Genomic DNA, 16,326 nt, shown 5'->3' on the forward strand with positions numbered 1-16,326 from the left:
ATTGTTATAGAACTTAAAAAGAAAAAAAAAAACAAATGTCCCTAATTGTTATAGAACTTAGACCAGTCATATAATGGAAATTGTGAAATTTTAGAACATTTCTTGCCCTAAAGATGATTGATCTGGCTGGCTCTGGCCAGCTCTCCCTGCCCTGTGTGCCCCTGGACCCCTCACCTTTCACTGGCCATTTAGAGTCAGCCACACCTGAGTCTCCTTCCAGATGACCCCTCGCTCGCTGTCTGGCTTTGAGAGGATGGCCTAACTTCCGTGAGTCTCCATGCCCTCACTATGGAGTTGGGGTGTGCGCGGTGTCCAGTGGTAAGAAGGCCCATGGACTCAAGTGTATGAACAGGACAAAGAGGCAATGGGCCCTGTAGGGGAAGAAAAATTTCTCCTCTCCCCTTGTAGGGTCTCCAGCCAGGCCTAAACATTAAACTGACATAAGGCAGATTAACAGAAGGTGTATAAATTTTACTAAAATTTCACACATACATAGAAGCCTTCACAAGAAAATGAGGACCCCAGAGAGTGACCAGGTCAGAAAGCTTACAGACTTTTCAGACAAAGAAACAATAAACTTGTGAATAAATGATAAGGCAAAGGGCTTTAGGCTCAGGATGGTAAACTGTGGAGAAGTGACCAAATGGGGGTGGGGGTAGGGACCTAGGAGAAGATAGGGTCATTTTAGTAAATTTGTTTGTACAGATCCATTTTGATATCAGGTCCCATTTTGATATCAAGTCCCAGTACCTATTTAATGATAAGGACATTCTTTTCTTGCTGGTACAGGGAAGGCACCTTTCTCACGTGGCATTTCATGGCCTATTTTTAGGTAGAAAGGAACAGTCTCAGAGTCTTTCCTGCATCTGCTATTTCTCAAGTGCCCTCAGCTCAAAATAATCAGTTTTTGAGGTGGCATGTCCTGAATTCCTTCATCCTCAAACACATTTTTTCCAAGTGGTCACCTCACCTGCACTGAAATTGTTCATTTAATACTCCCAAGTCAGCCCCAACACTTCCCAGTTGAGAGCAGAGGAGTCTGGCAGAGAAGGATGAAGACCCTGGAGCCAGATTCCTGGGTTCAAATCCCAGGTCAACCATTTAATTGCCATGTGGCCTTAGAAAAGATTCCTTATTTGCAAAATGGGAATAAAACTAGAAGTACCAACTTCAGAGGTTGTCTGAGAATTAAATGAGTTCACACTTGTTCCTGGCACATGGCACTCAGTAATGGTATTGCTATTACTTCAGAATAGGAATAGCTATTGATATTGTTGGGGCGCCTGGCTGGCTCAATCGGTTAAGCGTCTGCCTTTGGCTCAGGTCATGATCCTGGGGTCCTGGGATGGAGCCTCACCTCAACCTCCCAGCTCAACAAGAAACCTGCTTCTCCCTCTCCCTCTGCCCATCCCCCTCCCATTCGGGTTGCTCTCTCTCTCTCTCTCTCTAATAAATAAATAAATGAATAAATAAATAAATAAATAGATAGATAAATAAATAAATAAAATCTTTGAAAAAATTAGTTTTTGTTTCACTGATTAGCTCATCCATTCCTCAGGAGCCCAATGTGTATTACGGCTGTGGCCACGGTGACACGAAGGTGAGCAGGTCATTCTCTGCCACCCAAGGGCTCCCCCAGGCCGCTGGGGGGAAATGGGCCAGGGCCCAGAAAGCCGATGGCAGGTCTGCGGCAAGGGGGCACCAGGCGCTGCGGGCACCCCCTCCGTCCCCAGGACAATGGGGAGGAGCCGGAGAGACTCGTAGTTCTTGAAAGATGGGGGGAGCCCGCTAGACCACGGGGGGGGGGCAGACAGCAACACCGAGGCACAGGAGGTCTAAGAAAACACGGGGCTATTAAAAAGATATGTGGGCGCTTCCTGTTCTGGGCACTCACACGCTTAAAAACATCGCTGGGAAACTGCGCGGCCCTGGGGGCAGGGGGCCCGCCGTCCCGCCGCACCTGCCCGCAGGCCCCGGCCCCGGCCCCGCTCTCCCCTCCATCCCCGCCCGGGCCCGCGGGGCGCCCGCGGCTCAGGGGCCTTGGCCGGACCCGGCAGGTCGGCAGGTCGGCAGGGTCGCGAGGAGCGGAGCTGGGGCCCCGGGCTGCCGGCTCTCAGCCACCGGCCCTGCGCCCGGGGGGGGGGGGGGGGGGGGGCGGATCCTGGGCGCGTCCTGGCCGCGGCGGGGCGACCACCAGGCGGAGGCGGCGGCCGAGGCTCGCGGGGGGGCGGCCCGGGGCGCGGGCGGCCGCCGGCCAATGGCGAGGGAGCGGGCGGGGCGGGCGGGGCGGGCGGGGCGCGCTGCGGGTCTCCGGCCCCGGCGCCGCATCCCCGCGCTCCCCTCCCGCGCCGCTCCCGTGTCGTGCGCGCAGCCCGCGGCGGCGTCCCCGGCGAGGCCCGGCAGCTCCAGCCCGCGCACGGCTCGGTCCGCTGGGGAGGGGGGCGCGCGGGGCCGGGGGGCGCGCGGGGCAGGGGCCGGGCTCGAACCCGGGGCGGCGCGGGGTGAGCGGGCGCCACGGGCGGGGGGGACTAGGCTCGGCGGCTGCTGCGGGGAGGGGCCGCCCCGGGGCGGGGAGGAGGGGCGCGGGGGCCTCGGGCTGGTGCCCTGGGGGTGCGGGGGAGAGGGGCGGGGCGGGGGGCGCGCTCTGACCGGTTCCCCACGCAGGCGGCGGCGGGCGCAGAGCGGAGATGCGGCGGCTCGGGGGCACCCTGCTGTGCCTGCTGCTGGCGGCGGCGGTCCCCACGGCCCCCGCGCCGGCCCCCACGGCGCCCGCGGCTCCCGCCGAGGCGGGCCCGGCTCTCAGCTACCCGCAGGAGGAGGCCACCCTCAACGAGATGTTCCGCGAGGTTGAGGAGCTGATGGAGGACACGCAGCACAAACTGCGCAGCGCGGTGGAGGAGGTGGGTGCGCCCTGCCGGGGGGCCGCGGGGCCGGGGGTGCAGCGGGGCCGGGGGAGCGCCCTGCCGGGGGGCCGCGAGGCCGGGGGTGCAGCGGGGACGGGGGAGCGCCCTGCCGGGGGGCCGCGGGGCCGGGGGTGCAGCGGGGCCGGGGGAGCGCCCTGCCGGGGGGCCGCGGGGCCGGGGGTGCAGCGGGGCCGGGGGAGCGCCCTGCCGGGGGACCGCAAGACCAGGGAAGCGCCCTGCTGGGAGGGGGGGGCGAGGGGAGCGCCCTGCTAGGGGACCGGGGGGAGCACCCTGCTGGGGGAGCGCCCTGCTGGAGGGAGCGGGGCCGGGGGAGCGCCCTGCTGGGGGGGGCCAGGGGAGCACCCTGCTGAGGGGCCGGGAAAGCGCCCTGCTGGGGGGGGGCCAGGGGAGCACCCTGCTGAGGGGCCGGGGGAGTGCTCTGCTGGGGAGCCGGGGAGCGCCCTGCTGGGGGGGGCCAGGGGAGCACCCCGCTAGCGGGCGGGGGGGGAGCGCCCTGCTGGGGGGCACGGGGAGCGCCTCGCTAGCGGGCGGGGGGGGAGCGCCCTGCTGGGGGGCCGGGAAAGCGCCCTGCAGGGGGGCAGCCGGGCCGGGGGAGCGCTCCGCGCCGGGGGGGGGGGGGAGGTGGGGGCACTCTGGGTTCGGCGAGGAGCCGGCAGCAGATTCGGAGCGATGCGGCGGCGGCGGCGCAGGGTGAGCTCAACCCCCACCTCCGACTGCCTGCCCCACGGTCGGGATCTGAGCCCGCTCGCCGGGAGCCTGCGGCTGGACTCAGGCAGGGGCACCGGGGCACCACCTGTGCGCAGGCTGCCGGCCACCACCCCGCAGCTGCCTTCCAGTGTGCAGTTGTCCCCCGCCCCCCGGTCGTAAGCGGAGGCTGGCGCGGGCCCGTATCCCAGCGCCGGGGTTTTGCAGAGAGGCCAGGGAAGCCCCAGGGATCTCAAGTTCTAGCTTGTACGTTGGGCTTTGAGCCTGTGCCATCCTCCCAAGACGCAGTTCGGAGGCCGGGTGGGGACAAAAAGCCCGGAAAGCTTTGCTGCTGGTCTGTCTGGGCTTCCCCAAATGCACGTGAGGCCAAGAAGGAAAATCAGAATCCTCAATCCCGGCCTGTGAATTTTCAGATGGGGGAGGGGCGGACAGTGGGAAGGGCGGCCCACCTCCACCCCAGGGGTGCTTTGGAGTCAGTCCTGAGCTCAGAGTTCTCCTCCGCTGACCAGCAGGGTGACATCGGACCTCGATTTCCTGATAGAATTAAATGCCCTGATATGTGTGGGCACCTGGCGTATAGTAGGTGGGCAATATACATAAGCTGTTACTATCAGGTACCACCTACCTTGGCAAAGCTTGGTCTGGCTTCTTCCTTCCATCACCTCCCAGGTCCCCGCACTGTGGGTGGCATCCTCTAGGGTGAGCACCTAGGTGTTGTCAGGGCTGCCTGGGCAGGAGGTGCCGCTGGCCTACCTGGCCCAGCCCAGGTGTCAGGAGCTGTCCCTGGTGGCTGGGGTTGGTGGGCATGGTCACTGTCGGGTCTGGCTCCGGCTGCAGCCTGTCTTTGGGGAGAAGCCAGCGTCCTAGTGAAGGAGTCAGCAGGAGACCAGATGTCCAGGCTGCGGGGTGAGGCGTCTTCTCACCCCTGCTTCTTCTCCACATTCCATTGGGACAGAGCCTTAAATGCTAGCTCTGGTCTACCAGGAGAGGCTGCTTTCTCCCCACAACCTATGTCCTTTGGGGGTATTTCCCTCTCCCAACCACAGCAGTCAGCCTGGTGGAGTATACAGTGAAGGGGACCCTGGACCGGGAGGCAGTTGTGTGGGAAGCTGTCCTGAACATCCGCTGGACAGGCCAGATTCCAAAACCCAGGGACAGACGTTCTGCTTCCTGTGAAAGCAAAAGGATCATGACATGGAATATTAAAAGGGAATGGGAATCAGATGGGCCCCTGTATTTCTTAACTCTACCCCTTCCTATTAAATGGAGCTCATGATCCTTCTGGTGCCAGGGCAGGTCATCTGCTTTCCTTATCTGGGCTCCAAGGATTTTCCCTCCAGCACATGGATTTTGGGTAGACTGTTGAGGTCAATGCCATGTTTTTATTTTGTGTGAATTTGTTTGTGCAGCGTGGTCTTCTGATGGTAGCTCTTGCTTGAAGGAGACAGGGGAGCAGCAGGGGCCTTGCTAGTCTCTTCACTGGTCAGAGCAGTTTGGGACCAGAGGGACCTGAGTGGCATATCTATTCTGTGGAAGTTGTCCTCATTGTCTCTGCCAGGGTCCCAGCTAGGCTTGTGAAGATGGACTGGTTGAAAGTTTGCCACCAGTAGAGTTACTGGCTGCTACCTCTGTCCTGCTCAGGGGTCACTCCCCAAAGAGTATCCTCAACGGCAGCGGGGACAGGTTGAGAGAGGCTGAACCCCTGCGTGGCAGGAGAACAGGCCATGGGGATCAACCTTCCTTTATCTGACCCTAGCTCTACTACATGGTAGGATCCAAGACTTGTCCCTCCTCCCCCGTTTAGGATAAGGGGTGATTTAAATGAGATGATGCAAGTAAAGCAAGATATCTGACCATCTAAAATGGGGTAAGAAAAATTGTGTAACGTAAGTCATCCCTTGAGGTTGTTGTCAGGATTATGGGAGATCGTTGGTTCTCCATGACTCATGGCCACTCACGGTCATTATCATTATCATCTCAATAGTCCCATCCTGATGACGACAAAGAACCACCAGTATCTGGTATATGATAGGCTCTCAAGAGATTGTGGCCATTGATATTAATTTTTTAAAAAGAGACTGTCAGGAAGCCCCTTATGTCTCATAAACACAGGATAGTAGCTATTTATTTGTTGTCTGGGGAAAGGACCAGGTCAGATGAATTAGTTATTTACAGAGCTGCATCATGAATCTGCTTTCAAGTAACTTCCTGACATTTTAAATATTCCAGCTGACTCAAGCTGTTGATTGCTCCTAGGGGAAAGATGAAACTCTGCTTGTAGGATCATTGTTGGGAGAGACAAATGTCCAAATGGTTCAATCGAGGGTGTTCCCATTTTCCTGTCTTAATATTCTGTGTTGCTGACGAATGTGTTTTGAGGATAACAACCACTTTCTACCCCTCCCCAGTGAGCAGGGGGAAGGGAAGGGGATTGTGATATCTATAACTGACGTATTCTAGAATGTTCTTAATCACCTCACCTATTCCTAGGAAGAACCCCAATACCAAGCTTTGATTTATCTCTCCGATTTTTCCTATTGTACTCCTTTAACAGACCCACGGAGTCAACCAACTATAAATGCCATTTTTTATAACATGCGCATTCCTCCTCTATGAAACAACTGCTTTTGCCTCAGGCTTCAGTTTCTCTTGCTAGTGGCAGTAATAGTTGTGGTTGAAATTTCCATTGTAAACTGTACTTTGAGTTCGTGGTGCCATTGGAGGACTATTAGCTCATTCTATCGAAATAACCACTGGTTGAGAGGGAGAAGCCTTTATAAAAAAAGACTATCTGCTCACCCCAAAGCAAACTCTAGATTTGGTAACTCGTCAATTATTTGAAAGCCAAACTTGAGATTCAGGTTCCAGTGGGAATTTTTAAAATGCGAAAACATCCCCTTCTGCTTCTGGACGGCCTCTTTTTCTCCTACTCTTTTCCAGCTGCATCTTTTCTATCACTGAACATGCCAAGATCTCTCACTTAAAAAATATTTTCTTTGAAGTCCTTTTTGTGTTCACCCTGTCTCCTATCTTAGCTCCATTCCACTTCTCCATTTTGTTGGCGAATTCTTCAAACGTGTAGTATCTGCTGTCTGCTCTTCCCACCTCTACCCGAACATTCCCTAGCACGCTAGCTTCTCCTGAAACTGCTTTCTTTAAGGTCTCTAAACCTTAGCTTTCTTGTTTGTGTAGTGGAGATGGCCCCACTTCGCTGAGTGGATGTAAGAATTATGGATCGCGAGATCCAGGTGCGTGTCACAGCACCTGCCCACCCAGCACAGATGTAGTAACACACAGCGACCTTCAGAATGCTGTCCTGTGGTATCTTGCCCAAGGTCACATAGCTGCTTCTTGGCCGAGCTGGGATTGCCCCCGCCTTACCTAACTCCAGAACCCTGGCACTTCCTGCCGTGCTGCCCTGTGACATGCTGCCCTATGACATGCCACAGGCAACTTTTGCCTCACCTTGTGGCTAACTCGCAGTAGCTTGACCCACCTAGACTTACTTGTAACCTCTGCTGCCTTGGCAGGCCTCTCCCCAGGTATAACTTCCTACTCCTGCCCCTAACTCTGGCCAGTTCCCTCACTCCCCTCTTTGTCTTCTCCAGAACATATATTATCTTCCAACCAGTCTTTAGAACTTGTTACAACTTCCCGTGGCCTGGAGAGAGATTTTCTCCTGGGTAAGTGGCGGGAGGGCCTGCCTCTTCATTTGAGCTCTTTGATACCTGGGGTTGCACCTGCAGAAATTCTAATTCAGCAGGTCTCAGAAGGGATCTGTGTGTGTGTGTGTGTGTGTGTGTGTGTGTGACTATATAGTCACAAATCTCCTGGTTATAGATCTATGATATCGATGTTAGAGTTTCAGACGTGACTCCGATGCACTCTCCTCACCATGTCAACACCCTCTGCTTTATAGAACTGCTCCTGCATCTGCCCGCCAGTCCCTCTCTAATTCATCATCCACCATGTTCTCTCACGCCCAGCATGGACCCTGTGCCCTGGCCTACGGCGTACCCCGTTCTCGTCCAGGCTGCCACAGCTTTGGCCTCCCCTGTGCTCCTTTCTGGTCAAATCCTACTCATCCTTAGAAATCAGCTCAATCATGCCTCTTCCTCCTGGAGACCTTTCTTTTCTTTGAGCCCCTGGCTTGCTTCTAGAAACCATCATAATCACCCTCAAACTGGTTTAGTTGTGGGGCTCTGCTATCTCCCCAGTAGACGCATGAGCTACTCAGGCAGGACAGAAGTACATACTGGACAAGGCCCAGAATTTGGAGTCAGACTGACCTGAGTTCTATCTGAGCTTTGCCTCTTGTTAACAACGTGATGACCGTAGAGGTCCCTTCACTTCTCTCCAGCTCGTTCTCTTCATCTGCAGAATGAGGGCCCCAACACTGTCCTTGTGGGAGTGCTTGAATATCCAAGGAGCCATGGAAGATAATGGTGCGATGGCGCAGGCATAGCTGATGCCCAAACATGGCGGTTGTTGGGGTGATGATGATCGTGATGGATAATGGTGGTGATGATGGTGGTGATGGTAATGATGATGATGGTGATGATGGTGAAGCCAGTGATCGAGTCTCAGACATCTCAGCAACCCTCTCAGGGTCAAACACAGCAATAACTGACTCAAGTTCTTGTTTGATCATTTGAGCTTTTGGGAGTACCAGACTCTCTCCACTTCTGGTTCAGTGTTTTTGTGCTGCACTGAGGCATGGCAGTTCTGTCCCCATATCCAGCCCAGCTCGGTAAATCTAGCTGGGAGAGACAGGAAAAGAGGTGTCTCATTTAGTACATAAGGGAATAGAAGATAGTGATTTTTTTAAAAATAGAATCTTTTTGAGGATTAGTTTTAAGAAGTAAAAATAGCCCAGTTTGGAAAACTGCCAGCCAGCAACTAGAACTTCTCTTTGTGTCTCGTTTTAAATTCCTCGAGAGAGTATCTGATTGGCTCAGCGAGCCCATGATGTGGCCTCTCTTTGAGTGCAGTCAGCTGTGACCTGGTCACACTGTCCACTGCCCCCTTGGGGTGGGGCACAGTGGTAAATGCATGAGGGGAAACTGGATATAGATTCAGGTTGATCGATAAATGTGGTAGAGATGTCATGGAGGCTCCTGACACTGGAAGATTTGAGAGTAGCAGCCTCAGGAACCTGGCACCAAACAAGAGCCAGGAGGAGGGTGGGTCCTGGGAACAAGTCAGCTGACCCGCTGTACCCAAGAGGTGGGGTGGGGAAGGAGACATATCTGTGGCCCTACCTGGATCAGGTAAGGGGCTGTCTTGGGGGGCAGTTTGGGTCTTACCACCCCCACCCCCACCACCAAATCCTGCCACAACAAAGGTTTAGGAGCAAATAATTTATTTGGTAAGTGATCCCAGAAACACCGGGAGGAAGTGGGGAAATAAGATGGGAGAGAAGAGAGGGAATAAAGGCTGAACTGATGAGCAGGTTAGTGGCCGGTGCTGCTGGGGTTCAGTCCCACTGGGTCCTCGGAGAGAGACTGCCCCTTTGAGGGGAGAGGAAGCTGGGGTACTTGCCCCACAGCCCATCCCTCACTGATGGAAGACGGTTCCTGGGGCGTTAGCTCCCCAGCATCTGGGCCAGCTGAGCCCACTGAGCAGCCAGAGAGTGCTCTCAGAGGCAGAGCTGCCCGTGGGTGCGTGAGGCAGGTGAATGCAGGTGCGTGCAGGTGACTTCCAGGTTAGGTCACAGGGAGATGGACAGGTCGCCAACAGCAGGTGTACAGGGCCGAGACCGTTCCACGGAAGCTTGCTCAGATACCAACTCTGCCCTTGCCCTTCCCTGACAGTCTTTTGTTTTCTTTCTTATGTGTCTTGTGGATATGCCACAGCGAATTTAAAAATTTTTAATTTGGGCAGCCCCGGTGGCTCAGCGGTTTAGCAGCACCTTCAGCCCGGGGTGTGATCCTGGAGACCCAGGATCAAGTCCCACGTTGGGTTCCCTGCATGGAGCCTACTTCTCTCTCTCTCCCTCTCTCTCTCTCTCTCTCTCTCTCTCTCTCTCTGCCATGAATAAATAAATAAAATCTTTAAAAAAATAAAAATAAAAATTTTTAATTCTAGTGAGCGTAGTGTTATGTTAGTTTTAGGCATACAATACAGTGATGCAACAATTCTGCGCATTACTCAGTGCTCATCATAATAGGTGTCCTCTTATTCCCCTTCACCTGTTTCCCTCATCCTCCCCCCCCCTCCTGCCCCCGTGGTGACCACCAGTTTGTTCTCTAGGATTAGGAGACTGTTTTCTTGTCTCTTTTTTTCTTTGCTCATTTGTTTCTTAAATTCCACATATGAGTGATAGATTCTCTGGTATTTGTCTTTCTCTGTCTGACTTATTTCCCTTAGCATTATACCCTCTGGGTCCACCCAGGTTTTTGTAAATGGCAAGATTTCATTCTTTTTGCGGCCAAATAATACTCTATTGTATATATGCACCACATCTTCTTTATCCATCCTTCTATTGATGGGCACTCGGGCTGCTTCCATAGTTTGGCTATTGTAAATAATGCTGCAGTAAGCATAGCAGTCCATATATCTTCAAATTAGTGTTTTTGTGTTCTTTGGGTGAATACCCAGTTCGTGTGATTACTGGGTCGTATGGTAGTTCTATTTTTAATTTTTGAGGAACCTCCATACCGTTTCCCACAGTGGCTGCGCCAGTTTGCATTCCCACCAACAGTGCAGGAGGGTTCCTTTTCCCCCACATCCTCACCAGCACTTGTCGTTTCTTGTGTTTTTGCTTTTAGCCATTCTGACAGGAGCGAGTTGATGTCTCGTTGTGGTTTTGACTTGCATTTCCCTGATGATGAGTGATGTCTTTCACCAATAGTTTTGGGAAATTATCCAGTCTCCCTGAGCCTTACTCTCCTTATTTATAAAATGGGTGCATTCACGCCTGCCTCCTAGGGAGGCTATGAGATTTAAGTCTCTGATACATGTAAAACATTTAGTACAATATCTTATCCTCGTGGACATGCAGTTAGCGGTGCCTCTTACCACTACCATTATTTGTAATTGCGGAAGAGGAAAAGAGAAGTGGTTCTTTATTTCTAATGGACTGATTTATATCCAGAGAAAACCGGTTTGCTCATTAAGTTCGTTGATTTAATAGATGGAAGCCGAAGAAGCCGCTGCTAAGACATCAGAAGTGAACCTGGCAAACTTACCTTCCAGCTATCACAATGAGACCAACACGGAAACCAGGGTTGGAAATAATACCATCCATGTGCACCGAGAAATTCACAAGGTAAGGGGGGTCACGGCCAGCATATCCTCCCCTCTGTAGCACCCTGTCCCATCAGAGAACTAAGGCTACAAGCCAAAAATACAAGTGAGTTTGATCCCTGAATGGCTCAGAGGTTTAGCACCTGCCTTCAGCCCAGGGCATGATCCTGGAGTCCCGGGATCGAGTCCCGCATCAGGCTCTCTTCATGGAGCCTGCTTCTCCCTCTGCCTGTGTCTCTGCCTCTCTCTGTGTCTCTCATGAATGAATAAATAAATAAATAAATAAATCTTTAAAAACAACAACAACAACAACAACAACCAGAGGGAACGAGGGAGCTATTTAAGAGGGATCATTGTGTATCAAACCAAAATTGCTTTTGTATTTAGGTAATAAATTTAACTCTAGGCTGCCTGCCAGCCCGGTTGCAAAGGAATGGCCGTGGCGCGGAGGGGGTGGTTATCATTTGATAAAAAGGTGCAAACAAGTGTCTAGAGATAATACTTCTCTAGTATTGAATTCAAGGAATTTATCTCATAGGTTTTAATGTGTATTTTAGTAGAGAATGGAAATAGAGCCCATGGTGGTGAATAGATCTCCCCTGCTTCCTTTGGAGGAACTCGATTGTGATATACTCTACATCTTTGGAAGGGAAAGCCTCTGTTGTCATAAGATTGAACGTTTGTTTGCTGGTTATCCATTCAGTCTTCTGTAGCAGAGTTTTTTCCAGCCTGCCACATGTCTAATTGTCTCTTGGTTTGATATCTGGCATGATGGGCAAGCAGGTCCATTGCCCACCTGACTTGAGGAAGAAAACATCGCAAATGCAGAGGCACTTGGCATTAACCTGCCCTGACGTGAGATGTGTCTTGCATAACTTAGGCAGGACTGGGAGGACAAACCTTGTGAGCCTGGTTTCTCTTGAAGAGAGTCTGGTGTGCACAGAGTGAGGGTCATTGGTAGAGGCTGTCGAGTTGATGTACTGTTGTGCACCTCAAGGAACTTGACCTCGGATCTCATTCCAACTCATATGTGCAAGGCCCAATGGCTCTCACGAGAGTCTCACTTTTTGTTCAAATGCCCAGGTCATGACTTGGTTGAAACAATAGTGTTTCTGTGTCATGGAGCATAAACAGGTCAATTTTTATGGGCCATCGCCTTGACTGTATGTAGCCTTTGTGTGGCTTTTCTCCCACTGCAGACTGATGCACCCAGCTTCAGGATGTACCCCCATCACCACCCCACCCCCAGATAAATGAATGAGTCACCTGCTGAACAGAATCCTTTAGCATCGCTCATCTGAGCGCTGGAGAATGTTTCCAAAGGTCACTTTTATTTTTGTCGAAACCAATATTAAGTCGTTCTCTTTGACAATAATTAGGTAATAGGTTTGGCTCTTCTTAAGTTTGCTTCTTGTAGATGTTGGAATACGCAAGCATGAGTCCTCCCAGTAACTAGTGTGATCTTGAAAAATTATTTAAAAGTACATCCCTCACTATCCATATATATGAAATAGGGACATCAGTACGTACATGACAGTGGCATGAGAGTCAAATAATCTAAAGTACATAAGAGCTCATTATAAACTACAAAGTGCTTGCAGCAGCAAGTTGTTCTTATACTTGTTTCTTTCCATAAAGTTATGTTATTGGCACTGTGCAGCAGCTCTCCAGTAGGTTCCAGGGAGCGCCTGTCCTGTGCAGTGCTTCATTAAAGAGAGGCTGGGTTGTGGTTAAGCATATTCTGGAAACATCTTACTTATTTCTTCTCTTAGAGATAGAAAAAAGCACTTGAGTATAATGAAGGCTCTTAGAAGTCCTGCAACCCATACCTGCACTATAGGACTGCACAGTTTAAAAAACACATATACCATCAGTTAATTCAGCAAAAATCTGGCTGAGAGGAAGAAGACACTGCCTCTTTGCTGGGGAGAGGATTTACTTACTTAAAAGTATTAAAGTTTGTTTATGAAGACATGATCCTTATCTCTGCAGAACTGGGATTTGGTCCATTATGACAAAATGGCTGAGTTCCCACTCTGTTCTGGACACAGCTTCCTTTTAATGTTATTGCTGGCGGGAGCTCTACAGATGTCCTAGAAATGAGGACATCATGAATCAGAGAAGTGACTTATTCCAGGTTACACACTAGGTGGTTGTCGGTAGCTGAGCCAAGGCTCAAAGAACACAGATCTCCTACCTGCTGGGCCGGCGTCTCTTCTGTTCTTCGTGCCCAGCACAAGCATTCCTTAGACGGGACCTCGGTCAGGGCAGGAGCAGCCCGGGGGGCACGTCAGGATGAAGAGGCTCCACTCTGAGGTACCTGCTGCTGCTGAGCAGAGTCCGATCCAGACAGCAGATAGGGGAGCCTCCCATTGTACGTAAGCACTTTCTTGGTGAAATATTTCACCAGAACCGGGAGGGGGGCAGCTGTAGCTAAAACCTGCTTGCTTCTCATGAAACATGTTGGATGAGACACCCAGACCTGTCATCGTTGAAAATCAGGATGTTGACATTGAGTTTCAAGTGATGAGCCTCAAGCACAGTAGAAACAACTACTGCTGGGGGACGCCTGGGTGGCTCAGCAGTTGAGCATCCGCCGTCGGCTCAGGGCATGATCCCGGGTCCGGGGATCGAGTCCCACATCAGGCTCCCTGAGAGGAGCCTGCTTTTCCCTCTGTCTATATCTCCGCTTCTCGCTGTGTGTCTCTCATGTCTAAATAAAATAAAACCTTAAAAAAAAAAAAAAACAACCAGCTACTGCTGAGTATTTGCTGCAGGTCAGGCTCTGTGCTGAGCGCCTTGCCCTAGCCTGCTCATCTCCCTGCAGAGCAATCCTGGGAGGTAGACTCCGTTAGGCTTCTGACTGCTGCACAGAGAGGGGGTTGCCCACCTGACGGCTGCTGCTGGAACTCAGAAAGCAAAGGGGAGTGGGCATCCTGTCCACTTTGGCAGATGCTCCTGCTTCAGAGAATGGAACCAAGAAAACATGTGGGATTTGCCCAGAATTCCTTCTGTTTCACGTTCACTGTGGTTGCTCTGCCGTAGGTCACCAACAACCAGACTGGACGAACGGTCTTCTCAGAGACGGTCATCACATCTGTGGGAGATGAAGAAGGCAAAAAGAGCCACGTGAGTTGTCATCTCTCCTGGGCTCCCCCACTTCGCTTGCAAAGGGTGACCCAGACTTCAGGCCACGGGCTGAGGGAGCTGACTCTCAATTACCTCTCCTGCCTCCTTTCTATGGAGATTCCCCAGGTCCTACATTTCCCACCAGAATGATGTGGTCTGCTAGCAGGCTCGAGCGGAATGCTCTCTGCCTCAGAAACAATAGGGAAACGAAGTTCAGTTGTCATGGGCGTGGCTCCCTTTCAGCCCCAAAAGGGAGCAAGGAAGTAGCAGGTACAATGATCGGGGGCCCTGGCAGCAAGATATGGTCCGGCCAGCCTGGACTCCCCAGAGCCAATGGTGTGGCCAGGCCTTGTATAATCCCAGCCCTGGTCAGGCAGCGTGAGAGCAAGAGAACCTTAGTTGGTAGAGCCTGGTGGCCTAAGGGAAAGGGGGTGCCATCCCGCTCCAGGCTTCACGCTCTGGTCCCCTTGTGGTGTTCCTACGACACAGTTACCTGTTGCTTTGTCCGGTGGCGGGACTGTTTTATAAGATTACAGAGTCCTAATGCTGGAAAGGGGCATCATTTCACAGAAGGAAAGCCTGGGCACAGGTCAGGAGATGACCCAGCGGAAGTCACTGGTCTCCAGACTCCCAGGCCTCAGGGACTCAGCTGTACTTGACCTTCTCAAAGAGGTGGCTGGCTTCAGATGCACACGGCTGGTGAGGCGTGGACAAGGTGACTGCTGTGTGATGTGGCCAGCAGTGAAAATGTGCGTCCTCTATGGAGACCCCAAGACCTGGTCTTTCTGTGTCCAGGTGTCTGACACAAACTTCAGCTGCAAGTTCTTATCCTCCGAGCTGCAGAAGTCGTTCCTGGCCTGCAGAGGGGGTCAAGGATTTTTTTCCTCACCCCTTTTGGCATCATCACAGAAAGAGAAGCAGGGTGCCGGTCATAGCTAGGGAGGAGGTTGTGATGTGGTGGGTAGTTGGTGGGTTCTTTTTGATTGTTTCTGGCACAGAGCTCGGACATTTACTTCAGGCTGGGGGTTGAGGGAAGAGTTTGGTTGGTCCTGTGTGATGATAGGTGACCCACCATCCAAGGGGCCTGGGGGCGAGGTCTGCGGTGAAATGGAAAGAGCTCTAGCAGGCGGGGCTGGAAGCATGAGTTTGTCACGTGCTGGGTCATCCGGGTCACAGAAGCCTTTGAAGTGAGGGCAGGATCGACTGAGGTCAGGAGGAAAATAGGCTAGCTTTCAAAGGTAGGAGGGAAGAGGGAAGGAAAAACAGAACAAAACAAAGACCCATAGGATACGGTCTGGTACCAAGAGGGAAAAGCTTCGGAGTATTCCAGATTTAGGTCTCTGGGCCCCATGGGGCAAGGAAAGCCTCGAGCCATGGAATAGAAAGGCAGGGGAAACAACTCTCAGGCCTATGAATTAGGGTTCATAAAAGTCTTTGTTGAAAAAGACTTTTCAACAACAACAACAAAAAGTCTTTGTTGTCAAGTGAAGAAAACAAACAAATGCATATTATTACACAGGGGTACATCTTTGCTCTGGGGAGCTTCTCGGAGCCCAGAGGGCAGCAAGCCTGACTATGAATAGCACACCTGCATCTGCCCCAGGCCAGGTGCACAGACGGCCTCCAACACCCACACCCATGCCTAGCCTCTTTTGGCCCCCAGGTGAGGTGATTGTGTCAGGTTTTGAGCCCTGTAGTAGGGGACTGAGGCTCCGGGACAGGTAGGCAGGGGAGAGGCAAGATCTTGCTCGGGTCAGGGAGCCGCTGACACCTGTCCATGCTGCCGCCTGGGAGTTTGCTTACTAGCTTTCCCCACTGTGCATGGTCTTGTGTGCCCATGTGTGTTCATGCTTCGGCCCCAGCTGGAAAGGCCCAGAATCTCCACACCTACACACACAGTGTCTTAGGTCCATCCTGTGATGGAGGACACGCGGTGCCTTTGTGCAGTGTGTAATCCAAACTCCCATACCTGACGGTCTTGGGAGTGCAGGAGGGTGATGGGAAGAGATAGATCACAGAAATCCAGTTTTTCTTGAATTCTCTTTAGGCCCTTGGGATATTAACTCATTGAGTTTCTCTGTGGGAATGAATTCCAATTTGCGTGGCTAGAAGGGAGATGTGGAGCATGTGGTGCTTGACTGGCCAGTGTCTGGCAAATCCCATGAGTCTTAAGAGACTAGACTGGAGACTTTTCAAGCCACCTGGGGAAGGGATATCGTGTGGCAGAAATGGTGGCATGTGTACCTTACAACAGCTTCTCTCGTTGTCATTGTGGCTGGCCAAGAAGGGTCAGAGAAGCGAGGTCTAGTTTCAAGTGCCC

General features: G+C 52.5%; 1 protein-coding gene across 1 annotated transcript in view; it reads left to right on the forward strand.

Moving 5' to 3' along the window:
- Nucleotides 1–2,323: 2,323 nt before the first annotated feature.
- The window catches only part of DKK3 (dickkopf WNT signaling pathway inhibitor 3), a 43,420-nt gene continuing 29,417 nt past the window's right edge, over nt 2,324–16,326 (forward strand). The window contains exons 1-4 of the mRNA XM_041730730.1: nt 2,324–2,424; nt 2,665–2,900; nt 10,765–10,899; nt 13,923–14,006. Coding sequence (XP_041586664.1) covers nt 2,688–2,900; nt 10,765–10,899; nt 13,923–14,006 — 432 coding nt within the window. The 5' untranslated portion in view covers nt 2,324–2,424; nt 2,665–2,687. The remainder of the gene's footprint in view (nt 2,425–2,664; nt 2,901–10,764; nt 10,900–13,922; nt 14,007–16,326) is intronic.

The sequence above is a fragment of the Vulpes lagopus genome, chromosome 15 (assembly GCF_018345385.1).
Source record: "Vulpes lagopus strain Blue_001 chromosome 15, ASM1834538v1, whole genome shotgun sequence".
Classification (NCBI taxonomy): Eukaryota; Metazoa; Chordata; class Mammalia; order Carnivora; family Canidae; genus Vulpes; species Vulpes lagopus.